Genomic DNA, 14,363 nt, shown 5'->3' on the forward strand with positions numbered 1-14,363 from the left:
ATATGTAACTAGGGAAGAAGGGATTTTTTCTTTTTGTAGAATGGAAGTCAGGCTTTTGTCTACATTTATGTGACTAACTGAAGTCATGTTTGTTTCAGGTTCCATTAATCTCCCACCTGAAGTTTTCCAGATTCTTCCATCTCTGACTGTGACAGTTGGCTCCCCTTTCCAGTTCACAATCCCACCTGGAACCTTCATAGACCCTGAGGACGGTGCTACTGTGTCCCTGGTGATGCAGTTGGTCTACAGGCCTCTGACCCCAGGGCACTCCTGGGTGAGCCTAAATGGCCATACTCTCCACGGGGTCCCTCTGGAGTGGGACCTTCGCTTTTCTCCTCAAGTGGTCCTGCTGGCAGCACGGGACCTTCAGGGCCTCCAGAGTTCTTGGCTGCCTTTGATCTTCCACATCCGCCTTCAGTCCCGTGTCCCTTGTCACACCTTCACCTTGACTGTGGAACGGAGTCTTCACTCTGTCCTCCTCCATCGTCAGCAAGTGGAGCTCTTCGTGAGGAAACTCTCTGCATTCTTTGAAAGCTCCATCCATCACCTGTCACTCATCTCTCTGATGCCCGGATCTGTAGTGGTCACCTGGTACAACCACAGTCTGTGTGAGACGCACAGAACACTGTGTCCAGTCGCTGAGGTCAGGAGACTGTGGTCCGCCATGATCTCTGCAAATGGAAGCATTTCAGCTGAATTCAGGGACTCGATGCTCCCAGAGTTTCCAATCTCCAACATTGCGCCTGTCCACTTCAGACATGACTGTCTTACACCAACCACTGGTCAGTCCATCAGTACCTCGGCTCCAACTACTTCGCCCCAACCTACTTCATATCTTCAGTTTCTCGGGCTGATCACTGCATTACTCGTTATCTGCCTCATCATCCTGGTCCTCCTTCTGATCCTTGTGGTCCTTCGCTGCCATCAAAGTTGTGCTAATTCTCCCAGAGATCCTTTTGAGTCAGTGCAGAGTCTGGACTTGGGACCAAGGATACCGCCAGAACTTGTGGCTCAACAAAGCCTGTGGCTCCGGTTCTTATATGAACCCGATGCTGCACCCTCTATCACTGACAAGCGACAGGCTACCTTTCCCCAGACACCATATCGACTCTGAAAACACAAGAGACAGATCTAAGTGGAACTCTGACGGACACACTGAGAATGCTATATAACGAAAGGAAGAATCCGACCCATTGTTACAAATCTCCGACACCAGGTCATGTGATTTATTTGGTTACACACTATTTACAAAAAAAAACAACTTTAAAACATTAAGGAAAAAAACAAGGCGGTCCAAAACAAAAACCAAAAAATGGGAACATCATCTGGAAGTTTTCCCGTTCTCGTGAACGTCCAACCTGGAGAGACACAGATACGTGAACACAATTGAAAGAGGCAACTAATCGCTACGACTCTGGCTCCTCACTTACCCGTTCTCTTCTTTCAGATGTTGATACAACTCAAATTTGTTGTTGACGGAACTAGCTCTTCCCAAAAATTCCTGGTGTTTCCTGGAGTTGGCCGCAGTGAGACGGTTTGTCCACATGGTGAGGAGTGAGACGGGTCCTGGAGTAAGATATGAATAAATGATTAACATTCAAAGAGATGAATGAGTGAGGGCAGAGTCTGAATTCCTGACAGATGAATCAGAAGAGGATAAATTAATGAAGCGAGAACAGATAGATGATGAATATAGATCAACCCGTTAAATGTAAAAATATGAAGGAGCGTGGTGTTGATGGATTTTTAGTCAGGGGCCATGAATAATGACAGCAGTGTGACAGATGATTGCATGAAAAGCAATACAGAGGAGGAATAGAAGCAATAGTTGAATGGACTGACAAATGACCAGATGTGCACTAACAAGTGAGTGAGTTAGATAGATGAATGAAAGAGAGAAGTGCTGGGTATTTTTACGAGATGAGGGAATGAAGATGAAAGCAGTTCCAAGAATGAGTAAACAGTTGAACCGTCTGGATCAGAAATGGATCAATGCATCAACATACAGTATGGAGTGACAAAGTGGATGACTCCAGGAATAGAGCATGACCTTTGATCCTATCGGGAGGCTGGACTTCCTGTGAGGTCAGACGAGGTTTCTTGTTGAGCGGTTCGGGAGAATCCGGTGAGTCTTTGATCACCTCGGAATCTGGATCTTCCTTGTCCATGAAGGTTTTGACCCTGCAGAGAGCACATCAGAAATCCAGGTCAGAGGCGGTCATAGACACAGAGGCAAAAGAGAAACCGGAACATTCCTCTCAGAGTCCTTCCAGCTCTTCTCCTCCATATCTTTGTTGCCATTCTTCTCAGCACGTTCCTCCCGCTCCTCCCTCTTTCTCCCACGCTTCTTGCGCTCCTCCTCTTCAGGCGGCTTGCTGCGGCAGGCAGCGATGCAGTCCAAGACACGCTGGTGCCGCTCCGTGGACCCAGAATGAGTTTTGACCAGCGTCTCCAGTTCATTCCACATGATGCGGTACTGCTCGTCTCTGAGTGGACAGTACACAGGTCTCAGTCTTTCGGACATGGACTCTGACTCTAGGACAGGTTTTGTACCTTTTGGGGCCTTTTCCTCTGGAGCCCACAGTGGAAATGGGCAGTGGGTCATTCTTGCGCTCCATGTCCACCAGATTGTACACAGTCTTCTGGCAAGTCAGCACATCCTCTTCACTCAGGGTCTCTTTTACGATGAGGTTTGCCAATGGTACCACCTGGTGGACAGAATAGTCTCAGCAGTGTCACTCCCCACTACTTTAAACCGATGACTGATGCTGCTACAGTAAAGGTTTTCTTACAGCCTGCATGTTGAAGATGGTGGTCTGCGAGATGATCATGGGCCAGTATCGAGTGTGACGCTCCAGTTGAGCTCTGGCCCGCTGAGCTGGCAGTTTTCCTGAAGGATGTTGGGAGTTCTCTGACACAGGAGTCAGTCGGTTCTCTCTCATGAACTCCCCAAAGTCCTGGGGGAAAGACCACAGTCAGAGAGTGGCCAGTGGAAAACTACCTTGGATTGGACCAGAGCATACCGTGATGCGGTAGTCAGTGACACGGCCGCCACAGCCCTCGCTGATGGATGGCGGGTCTTCCAGAATGGAGCGATTGCTGTTGAGTACGTGCAGGAAGATCTCGCCGCCGTGGCTGCTTAACATGTGACTGATGACTTTGGAGCCCGACTTCCTCGGCTGCTCCAGTAGAACTGAGCGACCTGGAGAACAGGAGTCATGTGACCTGCACAGTATGGACGCTAGGCGAGCACAGGTACATACCGTTGAGCAGGAAGTTGGTGAGACATGACGACGGCCGACTGTTGACATCAGTGGGGGAGATGCGATACGCTCCAGTGCAGTAGTGAAGCTCTGTGCAGCAGGTCACATAATCAGATGCATGCAAACACCCTGCACTTGGTTGGAATGAAACTCACCGATGACGTTGGATCTGGGAGTGCACCACTTCAGCGTGATGGTCTCCTTCAGACTGTTCTCTCGAGTGCTGGTCCCTGCCATGTGCAAGTCGCCTGTGCACACGCAAAATTGATCATGTCATTGCCACACACAGACAGGTGCTACTTCCAGTCCCTCACCGCTCTTAAAGAACTCCAAGTGTGCGTCTCTGTGATGGAGAAGCTCCACATCGTAGTTAGCTGAAGTGTTAGCATGCTGCTCCTCCTACACACATGATCACACATTAACAACATCACATGACTATTGACACCCACATGCTTGCCAACACACATACACACTTCTGATTTCATGTTACAGATGGAAGTTGCAAGATAATGTGTTCCCTTTGTGATGGTTCCCATTAATGCAGTGTGGTTTGTGTGGGTGTGCTGGATGTCGGGTTTTAGATGTGCATTGTAGAACCCGATGTCTTTGTGTGATGCACGTGTGCTAAATATGATGTGGCGTGTGTGTCGAGTCATTCTGCGTAATGGTGCAAACAACATTGGATTTTGAGTGTAACATTGGACGTTCTGAGTGTGTGATTGTGTCCACAGTCACAAATCTACAGAAGGGTCAGGTGCGAATCTCTCAGAGGCTCTAGAAAGGACAAGGTGTCGGGTAGTCATGGGTCACTGAAGGCGCTGGATTTGACTGGAGCTCACATTCAAAATGATTTGAAGGGGAACTGTGAGCAGAGTCACCACAGAGCTCCTCATCTACTGACCCCTCAACTGTTGTGTGTGTTCCCAGTACTGACCTGCTCACAAACATTTAATGTCGGCTAGCAAAGGAGAAAGTAGAGCATGAAACCAGCAGCTCAGAGGTGCTCATGAGAAGGTTGACCAGCAGCAGGTTCAGGTGTGTCAACAGGGAACACCGTACCTTCATGGGGATGTTGGTGATGGTGGTGGAGGTCAGGTCAAAGTGCTGCTGGACCAGGATGTTCAGCTTGCTGGCCAGGTGCCGCCCTGCACGAACGCTGTGGACCTCACTGGTGAGCAGGGGAGAGATCTGCAACACAACCGGGACAGAAGGGTCAGATTGTGGTTCCACCGGGGACGCCCTGTCTGGTGCTGGATCTCATGCGCTGTTAAGACTCAACTCCTTCGCCCCTCCACTCAGTCACACATAGTTCTGTTCCACTCTGCCTCACTTTTGAGCTACAATAATAGCTACCTCTTTTTTTGGGCGGTCCGAGACCAACGTGTCTTCGCCCTGAGGAAAGATGTGGACCAGAACCAGCTCACACTGCTGGATGGACATTAACCTGAAAAACAAAGCCACACAGACGGGTTCATCAGTCCTCTCATCACTGGGCAGGCCGAGATGAAGAGCGAGAGCACTGACCGGTCTGATCCGGCCGCTAGCTTGTTCTGCTCCGTGATGGTTTCCTGGATGCAGTCCTCCAGTAACCTGACGTGAGTGTCACTGTGACAAATAGGTGGAAACAGTGGTGAGTTCTTCAGGGTTCAAACCCGTGTCAGGTGAGCGCTTGCATGCACTCACCTCTTAGCGTTGGTCAGACAGATGATCCGTCCTCTGTTAGAAACCCGCTCAGCTGTGTCCATAAGAGCAATGCGCTTTTCGTGCTGCAGCTCAGTGATCCGACATAGCGACTCCACCGCTGCCACAAGCCCATGCAGGATGCTGCAGCACTCAGGGTCCTCGCGAGGGTTCGGTGGTCCAACTGCTGCCAACGCTGACATCAGCTGCCAAGAACAAATATGAGCAGAGCGGTCACTTACGGAGGAACTTTTGTCTCTAGCTCATGTGAATGAGTAAAGCTTGACCTCATGTGTGCTCTGGTCCTCTCGTCTCCAGCTGTTCAGAGAGTGGTACTCTGAATCACTGACGATGTAATTGATCTGCAGGACCCCAGGAGACGTGTTAGTCATCAGTGACAGCACAGAGGAAAAAGAAACGTACCAGTTTATCAACAGGATAAATGTCATAGAGGATCCGACAGTACTCCATGGAGCACTCAACAGCACAGGTCCACAAGGATTTGGACACAGGGGCGAGGGGAACGACTCCTTGGGCACGACTTTTTGTCAGAACATCGCATTCCACTTGTTGGCGGCTGGACTCAGACATGTATGGGCAGTGGTCCACCACAAAGACCGTCTTGTGAGACACAGAGAACATCTTCATCCTGAGGACTGGATAGGATACAAAAAAAAAAAAACACTTCAATTTTGGGCAAGAATTTTGGCAAGGAAAACAAAATATATCTCTCTCCTGTTTGTGAAAGACTCATGAGTCGCGGGCTTTGAAAGGTGCAACATCAGCAACGCCAGAAGGCAACAAAATAAGGCCATTTATTAAAAATACTTTTCCAAAACTGTTTCCGGATAACAACGTGGTAATTGGTTCAATCGACTCACCGGATAGTCTCGTCAGGCGTCTCGGTTTTAAAGAGGACGACAAAAGCTTAAAAGAGACAAAGTTTTTTCAAATATTTAAAAGGTGTTTTGAATCTTAGCCGTTAGCATGCTAACAGCAGCTAACACAACATGATTGCGGTGCAGTTAGCACTAGCAAACAACTAGAGCCGATATTGGCCGTGAGCGTGATCTGTTTTCACCGCAGTGACCTTCATGTTCACTTGGTAGATGTGAACATCCGACTGTGCTCTGGGCCACAGCCCGGATAATGATATGTGACTAGAGCAGGCGCGGTAACTACGCCGGTGTTAGCAGCTGGAGGCTAGCGGGTTTGTTATTAGCGCAGGTCCGACATCGATGTTCGTCCCCGTCACTGGTTCCGCTCCTTCTCTCGGCGCTTCTCTGATGTTTACGTGTGTCATTCGTGAGTCTCAAAGAGAATGCCTCGTTTTCCAGTTCAGTTCATGTCGGTTCCTCAATCATTCAATTCAATCTAAATGAAAAACTTTAATCGAAAATTAGAAGGGGGAAAAATGTGAATTATTTTGCAAAGTTGAGTTATCTTAAATCGCTTTTGAGTCGCTTCACGCTCGGGCGTACGTAGTGATGTAAGTAAAGAGTATGACGCAGAACTTTCCAAACATTCGTCCTCCGGCCCACCCCCCCAAAAATGAAAGCTTTAAACGTCGCGCACACAAAGTTGAAGAGAAACAGATGTTAGTACGTGTACGGGTGCGAGTGTGCGCTCGTGCGCGTTTGTGAGCGCAACAGCTGGAGGCGGACCCCGGGTCCCAACCTCCTCCCCAACCACACCTCAGACTTCCTGAGCTAGCGCTGAAGTTTTACACGTCCTTGGAGGGATTAACTAGTTCAACACAACGGCAACATTCTTGAGGACCGGAACATCGTTCTGAAAGGGTCAATAAGAACCACGACCATGAGTGACACTCTCGAGATGGAGTCTCTGTCAGACGCCGAAGACCCGGAGAACGGAGTTGTGGAGGAGCCGATGATCGAAGGCGAAGTCGGTGAGTGGTACCGGTTCTTTGACAAGTTCGCGTTGCTCGCATGTTTGGCGTAACTGAAGATAATCGGGAACCGCCCACCTCATCCGCTGTCAGGTTCTGACCAATGTTCTCAACACTGAGCTGAAGATACAGATGAACAGTAGACAAACTGTGTACAGAGCATTAAACAGTTCTGTTTTGAGTCCTGAGTTATGTAGACGACACAATCCTGCATTGGATGACAGGTTGGGGAAACACAACCTGTCATCGCGCACCCACTCCGCTCAGCTCAAATGAATTAGTTTCCAATATTCACGACTCTTCAGCACAGCTCCACTTGTAAATAGCTGCTCAGCTACTGGTCTGGTAAGAGGTGGCAAGTGGATCGAGAGAGAGATTGTATCTATGTGTGTCCTGACCATGTAAACAGGAAGTGGCACAGGTTTTGAATGAGGTAACATGTACTTCCTACTGGAGTCTATAATGAGCGTGTTTCTGTAGAGGAGACAAACTGTCAGTGTGCACGTGCTCATGCAGTCTGACTGTGCGCTAAACCTTGCTGATTGGTTGTAGTACCGCAACAGGACACCGGGGCAGCATCGACATGGTGGTTACCTGACAAACTTTGCTCTGTCGCAGTTTATCCCGAGGAGTTTTTACCAACCTACCACAGTATTACGGAAGGGGGCAGCATCGCAAAAGTCCACCAGGTGAGTCAGCATTTCCTCTCTGTTCTGGTAGCATCACAACTAACACCCTTCTTGACTAAACCCCCAGAGTCTCCTATAACTCTGTAGAAGTTTGTAGAAGAATCAGGTCTTGGGTCAGTTCTGATCACTCCTTAGTAAAGGTGGAAAGGGACAGGTGTTTCCAGTCCCACCCGCTCTATCATCTGTTATACAAACACTGTTGAGAGAGACAGGAGTGAGAGACAGGTGAGCCTTGCTGGTCCCGCCCATGCCACACGCTCATATAAGCCCCGCTTGGTGTAGGAGCTGCTCACTCAGTCTTGGAAGCCAACTAGGTGTGACATCATGTACGACGTGATGGAGGAAGAGGAGTTTGAGTACCAGCCTGTCGACCTCCCTGACGAGCCGCTCTTCTGTCCACAGAGCGAGTTCAACCAGAAGCCCGACTCGCTGTTCTTCAACGATGGTGAACGACGGATTGACTTCATCCTTTTGTACGAGGATGAAGACAAGAAGGACTTTGAGAGAAGACACACGTACCAGCGCAAAAAGGTGAGACACCTCCATTTCACCTGTCTCACCTGTAGGACTACAGTGAATGTGAATGTGTGTATTCGGTTATATTTGCATCTCTTCCCTCTAGCCATGCAGAACATCCTATTAAAACTCTCTCTCTGTCTTTCTCTCCCTCTCACACACACACGTTTGCATTTCTATCTTTGTGAGGACCTCTCATTGCCATAATGCTTTCCCCAGCCTCTCCCCCTAAACCTAACCATCCCCAACAAATGGCTAAACTTAACCATGACCCTGAACCAAACTTAAAACTAATTCTAATAAACACCTTTTACTGACATTTTAACACGCTTTAAACCTTGTGAGGACAGGCCAAAATGTCCTCACAAAGACTTGGTTCTCACAAGTATGGCAAAAATGATTATATTTGGCACATATTTAGAGATTCCTGCTCTGGTATCTGCATGGAGTTTGCATGTTCTCCCTGTGTGCACGTTTTTTTTTTCCGGTTTCCTCCCACAGCCCAAAGACATGCTCACTAGCTTAATTGGACACTCCAAAATTGCCCCAGCTGTGCATGTGAATGGTGTGTGTGCCCTGCGATGGACTGGAGGCCTGTCCAGGGTGTATTCCTGCCACTTGCCCAATGACCGCTAGGATAGGCTCCAGCGCTCCCCCCGACCCTGCACAGGACTAAGTGGTGGTTAACTCAAGATAAATGTACATATGTATGCTCTGGCATTGATTCTGGTTTTGACCTTAGCTCTCTTAGTCATGGTTCTGGTAGATTTTTCATGGTGACTGAATTTGGAGGATCTCGTCTCTTACAGTACATGGCTGTCCCTCCTTGCAACTTCCAGGAAAAGGAAGTAGATGACATGTCTCGATCCTCGACAGAACTTTGGCACCAGGAAAACCTGATTTAATATTTGGGTTGGCGCACCATCAGACACAATGTCATCATGTCAGACGACCTCAGAGCTGATCCAGCGATTAGACTTCGCAACAGAGACATACCTGATCCTACTCTGATCCCCATCTGTAACTCCACCCTGGTACTCCTGCGTGGTACAGTCGGTAGTGCACTTGGTGCTAGCATGCTATAGTGTGCACGTTGTGGTGTGGGTGCTATATGTGTTATAGCGGTGGGTGTATTGAACAAGTGTCACAAAACTACCGCAGGGTCAAACCATGGTGTCAAAAGTGGGATTTGAAGCCACAATCAGTCATGACAGGTCTCTCATTGGAAGCCTGGGACTCCACAGGTGTTGGAGCAGTTAGTCAGCTGACCCACGCTGTGGACCTGAATTGTTTATTGTGGAAATAAAGAGCCAGAAATGGAGGTCATCTCTCTCTGAGCCGTGGTTATCTGTTGGAAGAGAGGAAGCAGGTTCAATTCCCCGAGGTAGCTGTTAACATGCCAGGAAAGGATGACGGAAGAGTCTCTTCTCATGTCAGCGACTCTCTTCTCCTGCAGAGACGACGAGAATTCTTCGAGGCAAGTCTAATGAAGATGGGCATGGAGCTGGAGGCCACACGCTCGGTCTGTCTGTCTGTCTGTGGTGATCAGTGGACATTATCATGACCACCTGTCTATGTTTAGGTCCTGAATGATCAACTGATGTTTGTGAAGGTCCACATGCCGTGGAGTGTTCTGTGCACCTACGCTGAAGTTCTCCACATCAAGATGCCCATCCAGCCCAACGATCTGTCATTACAGCCATCGCCATGGCGATGTCTCCGCTTCCTCACCAAGCACTTCTATCCCAGTGAAGACCTGATCCAGAAAGAGTCAGAGTTCTTCACTGCACCATTTGAGAAGGACCGGCTGGAGTACTTCTACGTCCCAGACCAGGACTCCTTTTTCACACCAGCTATGAGGAGCAGGATGGTGAGGCTGGACTAGTCGGGGGGTGGTGGAACTGCACTTAAGACTCTCACTTGCTGACTGCCCTTGTTTTTCAGAGAAGCTTCTCTTTCCCTAACTGAGCTGCCTGTTGTCCCGTAGGCCTTCTACATCCTGAGTCGAGCGCCGTACGAGATACGAGGCAGTAACAAGAAGTTTGGAATCAATAAGCTGCTGGACAGCAACGTCTACAAAGCTGCGTACCCTCTACACGACGTGAGTGCTCCTGAGAACCAGTGACACAAGTGACAATGTTCAGATGAAACACAAATCCTCATGATATTGACTTCAGGCCCAATGTGGCACTAAGGATTTGTGTTACACCCGAATGAGCGCCCACCGCTGTCACACTTGCTGGGTTCTTGTCGTCACGATTCAGGGCAGGTTCAATATCAAGTCCAAAGACTCGGAGTCTGCATGCGAGCGCTTTCGACTCTATCGCGAGTGGGCTCATCCCCGCAGTTTCTACAAGATGCAGCCGCTGGACCTGATCAGGTGACCGTCACTTGTGGTATGCTCTGCCCACTGAGCCAGTCTAAGTCAGTGTCTTCTTCAGGAAGTACTACGGCGAGAAAATCGGGATTTACTTTGCCTGGCTGGGATTCTATACCATCATGCTAGCTCTGGCCGCAGTGGTTGGACTTGGGTGTTTCATCTACGGATACACAACTCAAGAAACCAGCACCTGGAGGTGTGTGACATCAGTGTGTGGTTTTTGTGTGTCACTAACTTGTGTGTTCCAGTAAGGAGGTGTGTGACCCAAACATCGGTGGTAAGATCATCATGTGTCCTCAGTGCGACCAGGAGTGTCAGTACTGGAGACTGAACACCACCTGCGAAGCCTCCAAGGTTGGTTCTCCTGTTGGTTCTCACTGGCTTCGCTCAGCTTCCTGACTCTCTTCCAGAAACTCTGCATCTTCGACAACTTTGGAACGCTGGTCTTCGCTGTCTTCATGTCCATCTGGGGTCGGTGTTGCTCTCTTTCTGCCCAGCTTCTGTGTTGAACAATGGTCTGCTGACCTGCCTCGGTTCTGTTGCTTCCTGTAGTGACTCTGTTCCTGGAGTTCTGGAAGCGGTACCAGGCCGAGCTGGAGTATGAGTGGGACACTGTGGAGCTGCTGGAGCAGGAGGAGCCGTCGAGACCCGAGTACGAGGCCAAGTGCATCTACGAGAGGAAGAACCCTGTCACTGGGGTAAACACGCTGCTAAGGGGCGAACTGTGGTGAATGAATGATCCTGGTGATGAAAGACACTTTGGCATTATGTGTCGCAGTAGTGGTGATTCAATTCTTTAGCTGGTGAAAGGATGAATTACAGGTTTGTTGAATGATGTCACAGATGAACGGCTGAATCAGTGCATGAATAACTGATGTGCGGACAAGGGACAAGATCAATGATGGTTGGGTAAAGGTTGTTTTGAACAGAGTGGCCTGATTTATTATTGTATGAATTAATGAAATTGTGGATGGAAAACAAATGAATTGTTGCTTTCAAACTCAGTGAACAAGCCAAGCCTGATGAATGAGCATATGGTTCGATGAATGCATGAATAAGTGAAGGATGATGGTGGAACGGTGACACAGGGCATTGCTGGGCCCTAGATACAGCTGCTCAGTTCTGCCCCCTGTAGTCAAACTTGTCAGCTGCAAAAAAAGACATTTTTTTTGTTGATTCAGGTGAAGGAGAAGGTTCCATTCACAGCGTTCGGGCGATGTGTGCGGGTTACCCTGGGCTTTAGCACCGTCTTCCTCTGGGTGAGTGAACATCTTCTCACTTCTTCCTTCATCGTTCTTCCATCAGTCTATTCATCCATTCTTCATTCATTTATTCTACTCAGTTCATACAGATACCGAGTGCCCATGACAACTCCAAGTAATCCATTCATGCATATTTCTTTTAAGTTTTTGTCAGCTAGGGTCATGCCCGACAAGCATTTTTGCATCTGATGAGTTTGTGTGTGTGTGCAGATCTGCCTCATTGTGGCCTCCATCGTGGCCATTACGGTCTACCGCCTGGCCGCCTTCTTCGCCTTCTCAGCACAGCTTCGTGCTCAGAACCTCAAGCAGCTGGAGCCTCTGAAGGAGTATGTGACGCCTCAGATGGCCACATCCGTCACTGCCTCGCTCATCAGCTTCGTGGTCATTATGATCCTCAACATTCTGTACGAGCGTGTCGCCATCTGCATCACCAAATTCGGTCTGAGACTCAGTGTGTGTATATGTATGTGAGTGCAGGTCTTTGTTTGTGTTAACGTGTCCACTCCCCTACGCCACAGAGCTGCCTAGGACCCGCCGAGACTTTGAAAACAGCCTTACTCTCAAGATGTTCCTCTTCCAATTTGTCAATTACTACTCTTCGTGTTTCTACATCGCTTTCGCTAAAGGAAAAGTGGTTGGTTACCCGGGAGCACCCGTTTACCTGCTGGGAAAGTATCGCAACGAAGAGGTCAGTATTTGTCTACGTGTGTGAATTGGAAGCTATGTGTGCGTGTGTGGCAATGTGTTTTCTTTGTGGGTTTGTATGCATTAAATATATGTGCATGTGTGTCCGCGCAGTGTGATCCAGGTGGCTGCCTGATTGAACTCACCACTCAGCTGTCCGTCATCATGGGGGGAAAGGCAATCTGGAACAACGTTCAAGAAGTTCTGCTGCCGTAAATAAGCAAGTGCTGCCGCCTGCTGCAATTGTGTGACACATCACGTTTTTTTCACTGTTTTACTTTAGGTGGGTAAAGAACCTGATCTTCAGGTTCTGCAACAGATCCACGTCCCATCAGGTGATACCACGTTGGGAGCAGGACTACCAGCTGCTGCCCATTCCTAAACTGGGACTCTTCTATGAATACCTGGAGATGGGTGAGTTTTTTTATGGAAAGAGAGATGACAGACACAGCTCGAACCCACTGGTGTCTCTCTTGTGACAATGCTATTTCTTCTCCATCAGTGATCCAATTTGGTTTCGTGACCCTCTTCGTAGCCTCCTTCCCGCTCGCTCCAGTTCTGGCTTTGGTCAATAACCTGTTTGAGATCCGAGTGGATGCCTGGAAATATACCACACAATTCCGGCGCATTGTTCCCGAAAAAGCGCAGGACATCGGGGCGTGGCAGCCCATCCTTCAGGGCGTGGCCATCCTGGCAGTGGCTACCAATGTGTGAAGCTCTGTCAACACTGACCCCTGCTGACTGAGTCAATGTCTAACTACTGTGACTCCTCACAGGCCATGATCATCGCCTTCACATCTGACATGATCCCACGTCTCGTCTACTACTGGTCCTTCTCTGTGGCCCCTTACGGGGGTCACACCCACAACACCATGGAAGGTTTCATCAACAGTTCCTTGTCCATTTTTAACGTCCATGACTTCACCGATACCAGTCGACCCAACATGACTTTAACGAACATCACCATCTGCAGGCAAGGGCCCGAGGTGGAGGGGAGTAGGCGGAATGGGGAGTCTATCACATGCAGTCTGACCACCCATCTTTCCTGTCTGTCATCATCAGGTACCGCGACTTCCGTTTCCCGCCAGGCCACCACCGACAGTATGAGTTTAACATCCTCTACTGGCATGTTGTTGCTGCCAAGATGGCTTTCATCATCGTCGTTGAGGTAACCGCATTTTAAGACTCACGGAACAGCGAGAGAGAGAGAGAGAGAGGGACAGAACAGAGAGAGATGCGAGACAAGAGCGTTGAACCTGACCACTCTGTCACCTTCTGTCGGCAGCACATCGTCTACCTGACCAAGTTCATCCTCTCCTACGTGATTCCTGATGTTCCGTACGCAGTAAAGGAGCAGATCAAGCGCGAGCGTTACCTAACGCAGGTCATCCTGCACGAGACCAACCTGAAGCTGGTGACCAAGAAGCTGAAGCCGCATAGAGATGAAGCGTTCACAGACACTTTAGAGAAAACAGACACTGATGACTTTGAGATGGAGTAAGTGGACAAAGGAACTGTGAGCGAGAGGATCTCCTCCGCTCAGCAAATTCATAATCCCTGTGACTTTCATGTCTGAACCTGCAGTGGTTTCACTGACAATAGCCACTAGCCGTCCGTCATGACTGCCACTTTTACTGACAACAGTGTTCCACGGGGGTCAGTGTTGGCATCTCTGAGTTGTTGTTTTTTTATACTTATACCCATATATGGAATATTATATTGTTGCTTGTCTGTTACTATGACAACCTGCGTTGAAGCCACTCCCAGTGTTACGTTGGCGACACTATTAATCTGAAACCACTGACTGTTTTTCTTGTTTCTTTACTAACACAATGCTCTATGTGTTGTCATGGCAGCAAGTCTTGACTTTTTTTTTTACTGTGCCAATAAAATTTTTATGAACTACCTCTTTGTTCGGAGTGAAGGTTGTTGTTGGGGCTTCATATAAGTTGGCGATGGTTCGACGACGTACGTACGAGA

The 14,363-nt window shown here is 48.8% G+C and overlaps 2 protein-coding genes across 3 annotated transcripts; one reads left to right on the forward strand and one right to left on the reverse strand.

The window, feature by feature from the left end:
• Positions 1 to 1,214: 1,214 nt before the first annotated feature.
• Positions 1,215 to 6,459, reverse strand: ints13 (integrator complex subunit 13). 2 transcript variants are annotated; one of them, XM_053862350.1, is made up of 18 exons: positions 5,825 to 6,459; positions 5,367 to 5,599; positions 5,231 to 5,305; positions 4,947 to 5,149; positions 4,788 to 4,868; positions 4,617 to 4,707; positions 4,323 to 4,451; positions 4,198 to 4,221; positions 3,578 to 3,662; positions 3,419 to 3,511; positions 3,264 to 3,353; positions 3,024 to 3,202; positions 2,793 to 2,957; positions 2,554 to 2,708; positions 2,255 to 2,486; positions 2,051 to 2,180; positions 1,431 to 1,566; positions 1,215 to 1,358 (listed from the first exon to the last, which is right to left on the reverse strand). In XM_053862350.1, exons 2-18 carry the CDS (start codon positions 5,589 to 5,591, stop codon positions 1,322 to 1,324), a joined length of 2,130 nt encoding a protein of 709 aa, XP_053718325.1. In that variant the 5' UTR covers positions 5,592 to 5,599; positions 5,825 to 6,459; the 3' UTR covers positions 1,215 to 1,321. The 2 variants fall into 2 exon arrangements, with proteins under 2 accessions (XP_053718325.1, XP_053718326.1); XM_053862351.1 differs by lacking the exon at positions 4,198 to 4,221 and having other exon boundaries at positions 5,825 to 6,458.
• ano6 (anoctamin 6) lies at positions 6,044 to 14,272 on the forward strand. The gene is made up of 20 exons (XM_053862349.1): positions 6,044 to 6,852; positions 7,471 to 7,541; positions 7,944 to 8,072; positions 9,514 to 9,579; positions 9,640 to 9,927; positions 10,045 to 10,158; positions 10,322 to 10,437; positions 10,499 to 10,633; positions 10,686 to 10,791; positions 10,848 to 10,908; positions 10,990 to 11,135; positions 11,619 to 11,696; positions 11,910 to 12,138; positions 12,218 to 12,387; positions 12,498 to 12,595; positions 12,667 to 12,797; positions 12,886 to 13,091; positions 13,160 to 13,356; positions 13,446 to 13,551; positions 13,669 to 14,272. Exons 1-20 carry the CDS (start codon positions 6,762 to 6,764, stop codon positions 13,882 to 13,884), a joined length of 2,754 nt encoding a protein of 917 aa, XP_053718324.1. The 5' UTR covers positions 6,044 to 6,761; the 3' UTR covers positions 13,885 to 14,272.
• The last annotated feature ends 91 nt before the right edge of the window (positions 14,273 to 14,363 follow it).

The sequence above is a fragment of the Synchiropus splendidus genome, chromosome 4, assembly GCF_027744825.2.
Source record: "Synchiropus splendidus isolate RoL2022-P1 chromosome 4, RoL_Sspl_1.0, whole genome shotgun sequence".
Taxonomy (NCBI): Eukaryota; Metazoa; Chordata; class Actinopteri; order Syngnathiformes; family Callionymidae; genus Synchiropus; species Synchiropus splendidus.